The following is a 16,870-nucleotide window of genomic DNA, read 5'->3' on the forward strand; positions in this document are numbered from 1 at the left end:
CTTTTGGTGGTTTCTAGGTATTCTTGCCCCTACTTTGCTTTCTGTCTCATGACAATACTAGTTCTTGTCATTGTGTTTAATTCAATGCAACCAAACTCAAATCTGAGTCTATTTGCTTTTTTTTTTTTCAATGGGATGATCAATGGTGACTGCCACCTTTCCAAATCAATCCACCGGCCACCTGCGTTGAAACTGCATTGCCAGAGCAGTGGCGACAGGTGTAATGTTTGCATTTTTGGTGCAAACAGCAGCATGACACCACATTTGCACCAAATGGAGCAACAATACCTGCAGTAGGTCTTCTTTTTTGCAGTGACCCCAGATTGCATAACCATTGGCCCTGTAGAAAATTTCTTGCTGAGCCCTATGGTGCTATTTACACATCTCTGTGGTGTTGGAAAAACATCGCTTCTGTATGTTAGTAATCAAAACATGCGACTGGCTTATTTGGTTTGTTATAGCTTGCATATGGCACCAGAAAACACAAATGACAAAAGCGACAGGCGACCAGCAAAATTGCTGAAAGGTCCTAGGAATGCGGAGACTTGAATTGGCCAACAGTGCAATCGTCTCAGCCAGACGCCGATGTTTTCGTTAGGCTATCTGCCACGGTAGCGCAGTGGCTGTGGCATTGCGCAGCTAAGCTTGAGGCCCCTAAAAGAACCCCAGGTTGTCAAAATTAATTTGGAGTTTCCCACTATGCCATTCCTCATAATCATAATGTGGTATTAGCACTTAAAATCCCAGAATTTAATTTTTTTAGGCTGCCCTGATGGAGACAAATCTAATTGTCAATGCATTGGCTTCTGGCTGAGTCTTTTTTTCATTTGCATACATTTGAATGAGACAACCGTAAAGTTACTTGCAGTTGTCTTTCTATGTCTTCTGTCCTTTGTGATGTCTGGTGCCACTTATAAGTGTATTTTATTGCCTTAGCTGATATGGCTGTCTGTACCTGTGACATTAATGTGGTCATTTGGAAACTGTAATACTTGCTTACAGCCAGGCGCAAGTTTATTTGACAATGTTGTTGGAAATTACAACTGCCAACGAAGTGGCGCGGCTGCCACTGGTGCTACAGTTTGTATTACTTGCATGACCTGAACTGCGCAGTTTGTCTGTGGCTTTTGCTCAGCATAGTTTGTGGTCAGGTCACTGTTGCGCTGACCAAAAAACACGTAACTATGATTAGCACTGTATGTGCCTGCTTTCATTCACAACTACTTGGGATCCTCACCTGTGCATGCTGTTCCTGTTCATTGGTGCTAGCATATAAAAAAAGTCAATCGGCAGCTACCAACATAAATGTTGTTTCGGTCTTGTCTTCTTGATCGCCTGTACAAAGGAATGGTCAGAAAGAATTCAATGGTAAGTGGAATTCCTGTTAGCAAGCAAAAACTCAAGATAGTTACCACATCATGGCTGGTTGTATGTTGAAATGATGTATGTTGTTTGAATTTTTTTTTTTTTTCTGCCGATTACACGAAAGGTGACCTTGCAAAGCATGCATTGTGCAGCTGTAGTCTTGCTGGTAGATGCTTCATGCCCATGCAGTGATTTTTTTTTCTTTGTCTTTGTGCTTGATTAGCATGTATGTGCAGCTCTGAGACTTGGCCGACTCTTGTTGGCTTTTGTGTTCTTGCATTTTCATTTCTGCCTGTTTTTTATTTGTTTGGCACTGACATTTGATTCGTTTTTTTTTTTTTTTCCCTTGGCCATGAAACTTTTTTCTTTCTTTTTTTTTCCTCCTCTGTTTCCTTTTTTCTTTCTTTTCTTTTAAAATAATCAGCAAGGAATTGTTGAGCACACCCGACGAGAAGACGAGAGATGCCGCCGAAGACACTCCCATGATTGACACCAAAGGGTAGGCACCACTTCTACCAGGCTGGCCAGTTCCAGTTTTTTTTTTTTTTTTACTTCCTTTTTTTTTTTCCTCGCACCGTGTTGCCTTCGGCTTGCTTCAGGTTCTTCTAAGCAAGGACAGGCGGTCTGAACACTGTCTCACATTTTAGCTTTTCTTGTAGTGCCACTGCCATAACTCGTGCTAGTGGCTTTACATCAGTGTAGTGGCAACACATCAGTCATTGTTTTTCACAACAATATCAGTTCAGGCATCACTTTATTAACCCAAGGCGTGGCAGCAGTGGTCCATAATTCTTGAATAAAGCACTTTCACACTCCTGTGATTGCTACTTTGCATAGCCAGATCTTAAAGTCACCTACATTGCACAGGATGTGAAGCTTTAAATGAGGCAAGATTCCCAATAATGTGGTTTTGCTGTAATGAAGTGTAGCAGTATTTTAGCATGTACAAGCATCGAAAAGGCGGCGAGTTATGCTCTTAGCATTAGTGTTCCAAGAAAGTAGCTTGCAAATGTTTTGTGTCTTGCGAATGACTTCTGACGCTTTGTGAGTGCCAAGGTCCACACGGTGACACAGCACAATGTGCAGGAGTTCAGACCAATTTTTATCTGTGCACCTGAAGCTAGCTGAGGCTTTCCTGCACAACATGTTGAATGGCTTTTATTGTGTGTGTGCTTGGGTATGAAAGCTGCATGTGCCGAAGCTTAGCCATGGCTTCGTCTGTTGTCTCATTCCTCTGCACCATCTTTCCTTTTATGTGGAATTTTTATTTTTCTGATGCATCCCTCTACGAGAAGGTCAGCTGTTGCACTTTGAACCTGTTGTTTGATTCGTGGAGCACCTGAGTTTTCTTGCTATCAAATGGCTGTCTGTTGCTCAGTAACTGTGCTACACTTTTCACTAATGAAAAAAGGAGTTGATACCATTGTGCTTCCAGGGTTTTGACATTGCCCTCTCCCTACTTTAGACATGAACAAGTCACCGCAGCTCCTAGTGCAGAGAAGTTCCTAGTTAGGTGGGTTGGTTGTAGGCAAAAATACCTGGCAAGCACTATTGCGGACAAGTGCAATTAAGCCAGAGCTAACTGGAGCAGCTTTCTTTTTTTCTACTATATATATGATGTCTGCATGACTTTGACTTGTAAACTTGGTCTGGGGCAAACACTGTTTCTGGTGATTGGACACTCGCCGATGTACAAAATCTCACTTCAAGTTATTACTTGTAAGTGTTGCACTTTATACATTCGCACTTTTTTTTTTCTTTTTGTCCATGGTAGTACTTTGGCTCTCGGCTTCTTTGCTCTAAGGCATCTCTAATAGTAACCTTTAACAGAAACCTCTTGTCCCCACGTGCACTTAGAAGTAAACCTATGCCAGCTGAGTTCGCTGCATTGGTGTTCGGTGTACTTATAGGCATACATGTTACTCACTGAAGACAGCAAACTGCTTTGCCTGCCCTAAAGCTCATGGCAGCTCCAGCACATCGTCGACACCATTCTCTGGGCTTTCTCTATATCTCTTGCAGCTTGTTTTAGTTCTCCTCACCAAATAAACATTTTGATAAGTGACACCTAATACAGTAGAACCTCATGGATACAATCCCATTATTTCGTACGATTTCCTGGCGCCAACATAGGCGATTGAGAACACATAAAATGAAGCGATACAGTTACGCTTCTTCTTACCGGCTAATACGTAGAGCAGAGCACACGCTGTTTCATTCATTCATTTGATTCCCATCTTGCAGTACAGATGGGGGAAGTTGTACGCAACAGCTGCGCCAGGACAGCTTGACGGGTCTACAAATCTAATGTTTAGCAGGGGAGCAGTACTGGAACTTGTACAATTTTAAAACATAGATAAGTACACAAAGTACCAGAGAATACACGAAACAGCAATATGTACACATAAGCAAACCTAATCCATGTTATTTAAATATGTACTATGAAGTTCTTCGCGCAAACAGGAAAACAAATCAAAATTATTGACTCCATAGCCATTAAGAGATGCAAGAGTATGGTGAAGGCATTCTTTTCCAAGATTAAGTTGAGGTATCGGTACTATCCATTCCTCGCCATGCCTTGTTGGATATCCTAATACCTTTTTCCTTAGTTCTGCTAATTTCCTGAGGTTGGTTATTGTTGTAGCTTGACACCGGGACCGGGCTAGGACGTACTTTATTATTGAGGTGCACACTGGCAGCCTCAAGTCAACAAGAAGTGAACATACAACGATACTCGAGCGCGTATATAAGCACTGGCTATCTCTCGGTGCATGCGCAGCCAGCACTAGTTTGCAAGCCCACAATTTATGACACTCGATTGTCTTATCGCATGACGGATGACACCACAACAGTTATATTCCCAGGGGAAAATTTCCAACTGGGAATGCAACTGGTTCCGGTTAAACTGGTTTATGGAACAATTCCCAGTTGGTACCCATTGTAACTGGCCCGTGCAGAAGCCTATCAAGTGTAGTCTGCTGATGGATTTCACACAACTAAGGCAGTTCAGCTGTTATTATTCCCTAGCAAAAATTCTAAGACAAAAACTAATAGCCTATTAGGTTATTGACACTAATACAGTCTATTGGGTCTATCAGTGCATTAGTCTAATTGTTCTATTGGCCAGTAGGTCTGTTAGTGTATTAGTCTAATAGGTATATTGGTGTGAGAGAAAATGTTGCAATGTAACAGATACATAACGAAAAACAGGTAAAATTGCTAAAAACATTTATTAGCGCAGCATGTATTTTTACAGATTCCTCTTTCGAGATCTTCGTCAGGTCAGCAATCTTGATTGAGAGCTTTTCGTTGACTTCGACCAAAGGACGTCCTTTTCAGGAAGTGGTTAAAAGAAACCTGGGCACAAAAATACACACATATAGAAGCAGTTAAAAACAGGGGTGCTAGTTCTACCACTAAACGTTTAAGCTGGTAATATTTGCTTCCACATTAGAATAATGTGGCTCTGCAATTACCAAACTAATTTTAGGACAGTGTGATATGTGCTAGCTCAAAATGCTTATCATAATAAAAAATGACGCCACGTGACACGACAGGACAATTATAAAGCAGACAAAATCAACATAATATGTGTGTTCCATCGAAACAGTAGGCAGATATAAGGAACTCTCGACGGAAATCTTGCACAGTATTGTCGGAAACAGGCATGTCATTGCTCCAACGCAGACAGCAATCGGCCTGACAGCACTGGACAGAAGTACTACTTACGTCCACCGTCGGGATAAAAAAAAAAAAACATTTCATACTGTACTACAGAAGCATAAATAAGAAGTGTAATTACCTCGGAATGGTAAATCGGCGCCGGGGAAAACACTGCACATCAATGCACGCTGATAGATCTACAAAGCCTCGAAGGACGGGTCAAACATACTTGCTTCCGCATTAGAATAACGTGGCTCCGCAATTACCAAACTAATTTTAAGACAGTGTGATATATGCTAGCTCAAAATGTTTATCATAGTAAAAAACGACGCCACGTGACACGACAGGACAAGTCGCAACAGCAGCCATAGATAAAACTATCCAAATATACTACTGCATGAATGAGATTGCGCAGGCGCTAACACCACGGGCTCCCTAAAAGCACATCGGTCATTCACTAACATGCACGCACGCCTCGCGTGACGCCTTGCCTTGACATGGCAGCCACCATTGCACACATGCTGTGCGCAACTACGGCTAACTACGGTCGCAGTTTTATGTCCTTCCCACCCGCCGTGTTCTCTTCTCTGCGATACTGCTCTTTGATGTCAATAAATATTACGGTCTTTTATATGAGGTATCAAGTTAGCAATTTAGATTAAAAGTTTAACATTCACTTTATGCGCACTTCAACAGAAAATATGTCACTGCCGACACTTCAGCCGCAAACAAATATGGTTTTTGTTATTCCACCGTCGTTCGTAAGCTGACCGAGCACCGCGATTCTGCCTTGCAGAATTTTTTATTTTTTTTTCGTGGGGAAGTAATCGCTGTGCTGTAAACACTAGCTGTTTCCTCAACTACTCATCGCGACAAGGCTCAGTGAAGCAAAATTGGCAAGACCATGTAGGCGCACGTCGCTTTTGTGTATGTCGCTGAGAGATGGTGCGCTGAAACTAATGCAAACGTGCGAACGCAATCTGCTGCACAATTGTACAGCAGAATTTTTAATTATTCAGTGATTAATTAGAAACACCTCTCCATGCAAGCAAGTGGTCCGCTAGTCTAATTTTTTGTCAATCAACTTTCACCAGCAAACAAGAGCTGCAGAATCCAGCAGTACATGTTGTATCAGACCAGCAGCAATCTGCATAAAACCGATATGACCTATTAGTCTAATAGAGAAACTAGTAAACACGCAACACTGCTTGTATAAGTATAATACACATTGATAGGTAAATCAGTATGACTAATAGAAATTTCTATTGGTCTGATACACCAACTAATACAAAACTGTATTAGACTAAATAATACAAACTTCTATTAGAATGTTTGCTAGGGTTGCTCAAACTGCCAAACTTAATTGCTCAGTATAAGTAGGACTAGCTGCTGCTGTCTTAGCAAGCACTGCATGTTACTTGCTTTCAGTTAAACTTCTGGTCACCATTTCACTCGGATCCAAACTGGAACCAGCTGCTACCAGTACAACTGGCCAATGTTTAAGTTGGTTCCAGTTGCTACTGATACAACTGGTCAAAGTTCCAGTTGGAATCCAACTGGAGCCAGTTGATTCCAGTACAACTGGTCAAAGTTTCAGTTGGAATCCAACTGGAGCCAGTCACTCCCAGTATAACTGGAAATTGTTCCAGTTGGATCCCAACTGGAACCAGTTGCTACCCAGTTGCTTTCCGACTGGGACCAGTTGGTGTGTAACTGGTTGGACCAGTTGGACCAGTTCATCCCAGCTGATCCCAGTTGGAAATTTTCACCTGTGTTATTTCTAATTTCCGATTTAAAGATGACACTAAGGCAATATTTATAAAGGTTATGTACTTTAATCACTCCAGAGTGACTAAATAAAGCTGCGCCCGGATGTCTGTATGACGAATTATACACATGTCGGAGATACCTTTTTTGGATTAGTGAATGCGCTCAAGGTTAGTAAACATTGTGGTACCCTAAACTAACTCGCAATAATTCAAATATGAGCTGAAGATTGAGCTGTAAATCAGCGTCTTAGTTTGTGTAAGAAGGATATATTTTAAGCGACCTGTAACGCCAGTGATTTCAGCTATTTTGCTTAATATGTAATTAGCGTGACAATCCCATGACATATTTGAAGAAAATATTACCCCTAGCCATTTGAACTGCTCCACTATTTCTACAGGATGGGAATTTAAAATATCTTCATGTGGTGGGATCAGTTTATTTTTCGGCCTATTTTGGCCTATTTTTCGGCCCGACAACACCGACAGCCGGCACAGGCGCAAAGTACAAGAACGCATTTGTTGGCAGAGTAGGAGCCGTCGCCCCCCCCCCCCCTCCCTCCCGCGCTACCTTCCCGCTTTGCTCCTTTCGCGTGGGGAGATTTCGTCGCCAGTTACCCTTGCGCTCGGTTGCAAGATAAGCATTTGGCGCCACAGCACAGCGTCACCCCCCCTCCCTCCCTTCCATACCCCCATGGCCTTTCGCGCAACGGAAGTCGCGTTTGCTCTCCGCTGTGCGTTCGCTGTCCGTGAAGGCGCGCGCATCCTTTCACTCGCGCATATGGCGCGAGTGAAAGTGAGGGTGACGACTTTATCGCCCTTGGACTCGTGCTCTACAGTGTGCCTGAGTGAGTTCACCTCTCGACTCTTTAATTTAGCTAGTTTTAATTGTTTCGATGATACGAATTTCGGCTAATACGAATTTTTTCGTGACCCCGTGAGATTCGTATTATCGAGATTCCACTGTACCGCCAGTATCTGCAGGAAAGGATAAGAAGTAGCTGAGGTTCAGCAAAAAGTGAGCGTAATTTTCGCCTGTCTCGCTCTAGCGGCATATTTGCTGCTGCATCTACACCATGGCCACTGCGTCACGTTCATCTTCGTGGCAAATGCAGTATGTGGTTCCTGCTGATAGCAGTTTTCGCGCTCTGTCAGAAGGGCTTTGATTCGTCGCGGACAGTCTGGACAGTCTCACGCGTTGCATGCTCCAGACCGGCCATGCATTTGGGTGCTTCGACGCGTATGATGTAGATCTGTGAAATGTCTCAAAGATGACACAACACCGGAAATAATCGCTTGAGAATGTTGCCACTAAATACAGCTTACATTTGCCTTTCGTGCATCATTGTGGCTAAGCATGTCTTATTTGGGCCCCGCCAGCCTTGCGCACGTTGGCATCTCGTGCTTCAGTGATCCACGCAATGCTTTAAATTATGTTGTTGCCACCTACAGTTGAGTCTACCTTTATTTTACTTACCACTTTACTGGTGATAAATGAAAAGTAACAATGCAAACAGTAGGCTCTTTAATGAACGTGCTCTATGAAGGCAGTATGAATGGATTTGTTGACATTTTGGTGATCTGATCTGTGGAATGCATGGTATCCTGGAATGAACACTGCAATTCCACAGAACTGAGTGTAGTTATAGGTGTCCTGAGAAAGCGTTTGACTAGCAGATCTTGCACGGGTAAGTGACTGTACTCGTGAAATGTAGCATGTGCAGCTTCGTCAAGTGCAGTTTACATGCCTTGTGCACGTTGGCTGGTCCATGTCGCACTTTCCTGCTGCATTGTGGGGCATGCTCGCACCTTGAAAGCTGGGATATCAAAGATGTGTTCCGCCTTCCTTTGCACAGTGTTATGTACTGCACAGCCATCGTTCGCATTCACACACGTGTTCGAGCACCTGAGGGCCACGCAACGCGTCAACATTCTTGCGACAACTCAAATCACGGGTGCAACAAGAAAGCACACCGAGAGACACCCATCAACCAGAAAATGTCGAACGAGTGATGTGCCTAGGCATAACTGAGAAGCCGGCACTCTTGTACGGTTCTGGGACTTTCCCCATATCTGCATCGCTACCGCTCACCTCCAGGGGCTAATTAAGGGCTGCTAATAAGAAACTTTGACAATTACCACCCTTGTGGCTTTGCCAAGATTACTTTGAGAGTATACGATATGCATTTATAGTCATTTTATTGCGATAGCAATTATATGGACACTCAAAAGCAAATTTCTGCCGTCGTCGTGAGGTTCCGTATGACGTCAATGGAGATGAAATCGTTGCCGCGCGCCGAACGCTGTATGTGCGAGTGAAAGGGCGCGAGGGGCGCGCGCTTTTACGGGGAGTGAACGCACGGCGGAGAACAAACGCGCGTTCTGTGCCGTGCTCCCTTAAGGGCTGCAGAAGTAGGCGTCTCTTTCCTCCTTTACAATCGCCATATATGTAGAGCAAACGCGCCTTCTTCCGACGCGCAAGAGGTCATGGGGAAGGGAAGGGAGGAGACGTTTAGCTGCGGCACCATGTGCCTATTTATATCAGAGGCTCCGGCAACAGTCACCCACGCCGCACGCATTTTGAGCGAACGCGGGCAAAACGCCGACGGCGTCGACAACAGTTCTGCGTGTTGCCGGTGCTGCTGCATGTCCAAGTTTATACAGCTGATAAAGCTACTATCATTACTCCGTATAGCTCTCTACAAATTTGCTATCGCAGTTGATGCTTCGCCTTTTAGGTGAAACTGCGACAACTTTTTTATGACATACATCTCGTTAATAAAACTTTTATGCGTGAAAAGTTCATTTATTTTGCTTTCTGTTTATGTATTACATTAAATATTCAGTGCAGTAGTTCCTTCAGAGAAAAACATCTGCCGTAACATACAAAAAACACCTATTTTCCCCATGGTAGGGAAAGGGTTAAAATAAAATTCAATGGCGATTTAGCGGTAAATGTGAGAGAAATGCGTGAGCATGACGTTGCACCTCTGCGAAATGTTGTCCAGGAGCTCACTCAGCACAGATCCTGACTTTTCGAGGAGCGAAGTGCAATTGATGGTGGTCCGGAACAGACAGAACCACCATATATACAGGGTGTTCCTACTATCATGCACCAAGATTTTAAAATATGAAAATGTCACATAGCTGGATAGAACCACAGGAATGTTGTTTGCCATCGCTTGGAAATACTCGGATTATTTTTTGCATTCCGCCTGATTACCTAATTAGTCTTAATTGATTAATAAACTTAAATAATATAATTAGATGAAACGTGTCAATGAGAAAATTCTAGAACAACGCGCAACACTCCGGATGCAGCTTTCTGTTGCTGAATACGTGCGACATGAAAGTGTTTTATTGCGATAGCAATTATATAGACACTCCAAAGCGGATTTCTGCCGTCGGCGTCGGTGTCCCCGTCGCCGTGAGGTTCCGTATGACGTCAACAGCGATGAAATTGTCGCCGCGCTCCAGACGCTGTATGTGCGACTGAAAGGGCGCGAGGGACGCGCGTTTAACTCGACGTTTAGCTGCAGCACCAAATGCGTATTTATATAAAAACGTTGCGAGGCGAGAAGGTGGGTAAGATTTCCGACGCTGCTCGAGGAGTGTCCCATTCCTCGTCGAAAACCTCCGAGCAGCCCCCAGAAGCACCGGCAACAGTACCAACGCTGCGCGCGTTCGGTGCGAACGCGGGCTAAACGCCGACGGCGTCGACAACAGTTCTGTGCGTTGCTGGTGCTGCTGCATGTCCAAGTGTGTACAGCTGCTAAAGCTACTATCCTTACTCCGTATAGCTCTCTACTAAGTTGCTATCGCCATTGATGCTTCGCCTTTCGGGTGAAACTGCGACATTTTTTAGCCCAAATGACATATTGTTGCAGTTGGCCTTCATAAGAAGTTTTCTCCCATTTCTCAATGTTTCATACCCTTGTCCCCTTGTGAAAACACTTGGTTCACTCGTTCTGCATGCCAGCAAGCACAATGTGAGGGTGTGCAGTCTTAGATGATGACTGGTATGCGACATGAATGCTGCAAACCCTGAATAAGACCACAGATGCGGCCTGAGTGTTATTATGGGTTAAATAAAATTGGGAGCAGCAGTGAGGGCTGGTCACAAAGAAAGCTAGGACAACACAGTTTCCATTCATTCTTTTAGGGGCGAAGCACCTTAGGGCCGAGCCTTGTCCCTCGTAGTCCGTAGCTCTGGTTGGCATGGAGACCGCTATGTATGTATGTATATGTATAGTATACGTACGCCAACCTCCGGAAGCCGGAACCGTAAGTCGGAAGTCGGCTTCCGGTTCCGCTTCCAGGTCCACTTCCGGTTCCGCTTCCTGAGAACGCTTCCGGCGTTTTGCCCGAATGATCCCCCGGTGCTTCGCCCAATTATCATTCACTTCTTGGATATGCGGTGTCTTGGATAGAGTGAGTAAATTTGTATTCACTAGTACACGTGTGTAATGGGAGCAAACTGTAAAAATGCCCATGTACCACACATTGGGTGCACACTAAAGAACCCCAGGTGGTCAAAATTAATCCGGAGTCCCCCACTACGGCGTGCCTCGCAATCAGACTGGTTTTGACATGCAAGACCCCAGAATTTAATTTTTTCTTTTACACTTGTGCAGCACACACACTCACTCACACAGAGAGAGAGAGAGACACTGATGAAGCTTTAAATAGCAGAATCTGTTTTAATATATTGCAATCCTATGAGGTATGTACGACTGGACCTCTTGTATTTAACTGCAGTAGATTTTTAAGGGACAATAAACGGACACAACTCGGGGCCAGGTATTTGCAGCACTTCTTGATCGCTAGTGCCTTTCTTTAGATAGAGTTGCACCCAGCATTGCAGGTTATTAACCCTGTAAAGCCACCTAACCGGACAGTATACACATCAGTACAAGCCTGAGTAAAGCACTGTGGGACTGTTCCTTTCCAACAAATGCAAAACAATAGTCTATAAAAAGTGAGTACTAGAACAGTATTCAACAACACAAGACAGGACAACGATGTCGCTGAGCACTGAATGATTACTGCATGTCTATGTTCAGTACTGGTTTCACTTAACAGTCCTATTTTTGTTCTTGGCCAAGCCGGTGTACAACATACACAACCCCTGTTGTGTGCGAGAGACCCATGGGTTTAAAGCAGTGGCTTTGTTCTGTTCCTTCATTGCAGGCTTAAGGATGGCAAACACGACCTGAAATTTGAGCCTGCTGACAAGAACCATGCACTGAAGGGTTCCAAGTCCAGCATTGCCAAAGACAGCATGGTCTGACGCCGGGAGGCCGACTCCCCTGTCATGGAGTGGGACGTGCGCTGCCCCCTGGCGGTGTCCGGAGTGCCCACGCAAGTCAGCGTGATCACTACTGCAGCTAGGAGCTGAAGTGAAGAACAAACAAACCACAGGACGACGGGACTTCTCCGAAACTGCCTTTTTGGCTGTTTGGTGTTTGACCACTCGCTCACTGTTTTAGTTGCGAAGGATGTGTAAAAGTCGATTTCATTTCCTCCATCTGTTTTTCTTTAATTACTTTATTTTATGCGTCGCACAATGTGCTTCTGTTGTGCGCAGCTAATATGTTCGTGTAGTGAAGCATTTTGAGTGAGCCACTCTTATTTCACTTCTTTCTGCACGTGTCAGTTCTTTGTCTCACGTTGCCATGATCGAATTGTTTGAACAACTCGGCAGCTTCACTGGACTAGTGTTGTTGTAATTGCTTGTTCATTTATTACCAGGATCACTAAGTTGCCTTTGTCTTCAGGGATCGGAAGTGTGCACCATCTATGTGCCGTGGAGTGCATTTGGTTTATTCACGGATGTGCACACTTGACACATTGCCAGCACTCTGAGCACAAGTGTGAAGAGACACTGCTCTTGTATAAAGCGTAGCTGAGTGCAAGTTCCACTTTCTTCCTTTTTTTTTACTTTTTTTCATTTTTGCAGCAGTTCTCACTGCAAACCCGCGCAAGTTCTCGAAGGCAGACTACACACATTAATGTTGGACTGTGCTACTGCTTTCCTTTTCTTCCGCATTGTTGTTGTTCAAGGACACTGCTGTACTTTCATATATTGAAGACATTGACTTTATTGCTGTGCTGCCATCGTCTGTTGTGACAGCTATCCTAGTGGTGTATCAGAGAGTAATCACATCGAACCATTCCATGTAAACTACTTATTTGGAGCGTTCTAGTTTTATTGTTCTATGTTTTTATCATGCACAACTTGGCCTTCTGAGAATGCTGTTAGATAGCCTTCTCTCAGGTTGCCTCCCCCCCCCCTTTTTTTTTATCCTTTAGCTCAGAGGAGCTGGTTTTATTTACACATGCATATAATGAATATATATATAGTAAATATTTTTAAATGTGGTTTCACTCTGGGGAGTGAAAGAAACTGATCTCTTTTCTAGTTTCGTGAATCTCCAGGCCATTCTCACTCTTTCCCGGGTTCCCAGTTCCTTCGTTTCTCTCCTGTTTTTTCTTTTTCGAAACAGAGGCGAAGTTTGTCTCTTACCCACGCTCTTTTGTAATCGACATGTGCGTGTGTGTGTCCACTTGTGTAAGCATGCTCGTGCGACTCTTTGTAAAAAGCATTTCCTGTCAGTTCTTTTGTTCTTTCTGACCTGCCTGGTCCTGCCACTATGCCCTGTCCACTTTAGATGTCATGCTGTCATCTCAAGGTGCATGCCATTGGAGCTTAAGCTAGTGGAGAGACAGAGACCAGCATTTCTATACGACCTTCTGAAGCTCCCCACAACCAGTTCTGGGCTGGTCTGTAATGGCTGGTAGCCAACAGTGTGAGCTTTCAAAGTGCAGTTTGACGATGCATCGCGCAGTGATAAGGCATTTAACCTAAAGGCTTCACTGAAGCCTTAAGCCAAAGGTCTGCGGCCAGTGCCATTGCTGCTATCTTCATACAGATTCTGCCAAGCCATTGTGCTCGGTGTTGCAGCCTGTTGTATAGCCATTTGGGCAGGGACACAAAAAAAATCGCAGTGAGGGAAGACGGTACAGTTTATGATGCAATTAACAGTGCGGTAAGAACAGGGATGAAGGCAAGTATCACGGGTCTTGTGTGCCACAAGGCCCTGCTATGTTGCAGTCTTGCACGTTGTGTAATAACAGTGCTCAAAGTTGTTACATAAGTGCTGTGTGTGCCACATAGGAACGTGTTGTTACAGCAGCGTGTAACAACACTGTTTCGTTAAAGGCAAGGACGAAGAATACGATCTGCTCTGTTATCGCTTGCCTTTGTCCTTGCAGTGCTGCTAGTTGCATCATAAAGGTGTATCAATTTGTTTCTCGGAAAGATTAGTGTGAAATGCTCTGTAATGTCCTTCTGTTTCCTGATTGCTTCATAGCCTGTTTGTCCGAAATCATTTCAGCTCAGTCATAGCTCGCCTCATCCTGCAGCATTACTGCCGACCACAGACGTGATAAAATGTGAACGGGAGAATACTATGCCACATATTGTGGTGTGTCGAAGGTGCTTTGAAAGGGGATGGGTGCTGGGTGAGAGTTCTTCGCACATGAAATCGCTCAAGCCTGACCTAGCGATCAAAACTCTCTTTAGCTGGCTGTTGTTCAGGGGTGAGTATTTGAATGGCAGCATTGTTAACGGCTATACGCACTGGCAGGAGTTTATTTTGTGCAAGTTACGTTGGCGCACTTGCTAAAAAAGATTGTTATCACTGTTGGTTCTTTAAGGGGCTTGTGCACTGTAGCAGATTTGCATTAGATTGCAGCCATCTCGTTGACTTCTGTATTCGCTAGTCCAGGTTCAGGAAACTAAATCGTAAAGCTCAGCTTTTTAATATTCTTAGTACCCTCTTCAGCTACTGTATTTTTCTACATCAAACATCATGAACACAGTGGCCAAACACAGGTGTTTGTATATGAAAAATAAGATGTTGTGTGCTCTAAGCAGCAAACTTTTAAACAAGCTGTTCTCTGCATCGACCAAATATTATTGTACTCGTACTATTTATCTGTCCATCTATATTTTACAAATGCTGCCTACATATGTGCCTAGAGGGTAGAAACGTCACTGAATGTACTGGCACAGCTAACCTGGGCCGGATGTATACAGGGCAATGTGTATGTCGAAAGCAACGAAGCAAAAGAAACTAGATCTTATTTGCAAATAACCACACTAGTTTAGAATATGGGCATAATGAAAAGTAAGAACGGTCCCTGGGGCTTCTCCTGAGCACATGCCCAGTTCGTACATAGCACAACATTTCGTGTTTTGCTCTCTTCAACCTTTGTTTTTCTGCTCTGCGGAGGAGACGAGCTGTCAAAGTACATCTTTAGTCATTGTTGGCTACCGCAAAGAGTATTTATGGCAGGCATCGTTGGCCACTGCCGTGAACATGTGCGCCTGTCTGTGCTCGTCTTCCGTGCCGTGAAGCAAGGCAGGTTCACCCGCGCTTCTACCTGGGTGCAGAAGTCAACGAGAATGGCGGTTCAACTCTTACCGTCCTGGCACTCTTTTCTCGGGAGTCTTAAAAAGAAGGGTGGGTGGGACTTTGCTCCCTTGTTCATGCACTTGTTTGTGGCTGCCTGACTGAGGTGGCCTCTGCGGGAGTCAAAAGTTTGTTAATTGTGACAGTTTCCTTCGAAGTCACTGCAAGACCACTATTGTGGATGGCTACCAGGTGGGCTTGCAGCAAGCGATCAGATCCTCAATTTGAGGCAGTGTGGAAACTCTGTTTGAGCTTTATGGGTTTGTTAATGATTCGATCTGAAGTTCCTTAAAAGTGTGCAGGAATTTTAACAAGTATAGTGAAGTGCATTTTAACTTGGATCCTTTGAGTAGTGCCGTTCTCATAATCAAACTTTTCTTTGAAGACAGCGGTCTTTTCTTTTTGTGGAGTGGCACAGATAGTTCCACGATAGTTTCTGTTCATCTTTTTTTTTTATCGGTGCAAGCTACAAGCTCTGTAGTCGCGTTGCTGTATCTTCTTGGCACCGTGTGCCGAATGGCCGTAGTAACAAGTTGTGAATGGTTGTGTGATGCACCGTTGAGGTGTTTGTATGTGAGTGTACAGCCCATAAGATCAAAAACAATTCTGGTTGGTTATGAATGGCACTCGTTTTCTGAGCGTATATATATATATAAATGTCTATACATACATATATATATATATACATATATGCGTTTGCACTGTAGTGCTTGGATGGCGTTTCATCTTGTTTCATTAAGGGTTGTAAAGTTTCTAAGGTTTGCAGCTGGAACTCGGTCTGTGACGTGTGTGCATTAATAAAGTTGATTCATAAAAAATTATGCTTGACATTTGGAATTATTTGTTTTGCAAGGACTACCGGGTGTTTTGGATTAGTGTAAATAAAATCTATACAAAACATGTGAAAGCTGTTTAAGATTAGATTTATGTTTGTCAGCTGTGCTTACGACAAATGCCTAGTGTTCTTTAGGGAAAAGCAAATCATTACTGTTTGCACATTTTCAGAGCGCCTTCAGAGTGCAGACATGTCGTGAAGATAAACTAGGTTTTCTCATCTCTCGTCACACGCTTACATTAATGTAACTAATTGTTTGGCCTGCTCATTGTTTTTGGAATGTACCTGGTGATAGCTATTAGTGGAAAAGGGCTTTTTTCTTCAGGCATGCCAGTATTTAACGTTCAGTGAAGAATAATTGTCAAAGTAAACAGTGCTGTGGTCATACTGATTTAATGAAAATATGACATGACCAGATGTAGCATCACGTCAAAGTGACATTTTAGCAACATATGCTATAACCATGTCTAGCGAAAACATGCATGACAAAAGATATCAAGAGCATTGTCAACAATATTTTGAGTGTTCATAGATTTTATATATATATATATATATATATAAAGAGCAACACTGAAATTATGAGCTGTGTAAAGTACTACGAGGGCTATGAGGATGTTCCGTGGCATGTAGTGCTGGCAAAGATCACTTTCACAATAAATTCAATGACAAGCATAGTGGCCGGGTGCGGCGAGAATAGGCTTTTTTTTATGACAGAGGCAGTGTCTCCGTAGCTATTCACATTTTAGATCTTAATTTCTTTCACA

The 16,870-nt window shown here is 43.7% G+C and overlaps 1 protein-coding gene across 5 annotated transcripts in view; it reads left to right on the forward strand.

The window, feature by feature from the left end:
* Positions 1-16,092, forward strand: part of LOC119455253 (fasciclin-2-like) — a 123,162-nt gene extending 107,070 nt beyond the window's left edge. For 3 of the 5 annotated variants that reach the window (XM_037716650.2, XM_037716652.2, XM_037716651.2), the window contains 2 exons: positions 1,790-1,864; positions 11,985-16,092. In XM_037716650.2, coding sequence (XP_037572578.1) covers positions 1,790-1,864; positions 11,985-12,084 — 175 coding nt within the window. In that variant the 3' untranslated portion in view covers positions 12,085-16,092. The remainder of the gene's footprint in view (positions 1-1,789; positions 1,865-11,984) is intronic. The other 2 variants (XM_049668664.1, XM_037716654.2) reach the window with 1 other exon arrangement.
* The last annotated feature ends 778 nt before the right edge of the window (positions 16,093-16,870 follow it).

This window comes from Dermacentor silvarum, chromosome 6, assembly GCF_013339745.2.
Source record: "Dermacentor silvarum isolate Dsil-2018 chromosome 6, BIME_Dsil_1.4, whole genome shotgun sequence".
NCBI lineage: Eukaryota > Metazoa > Arthropoda > Arachnida > Ixodida > Ixodidae > Dermacentor > Dermacentor silvarum.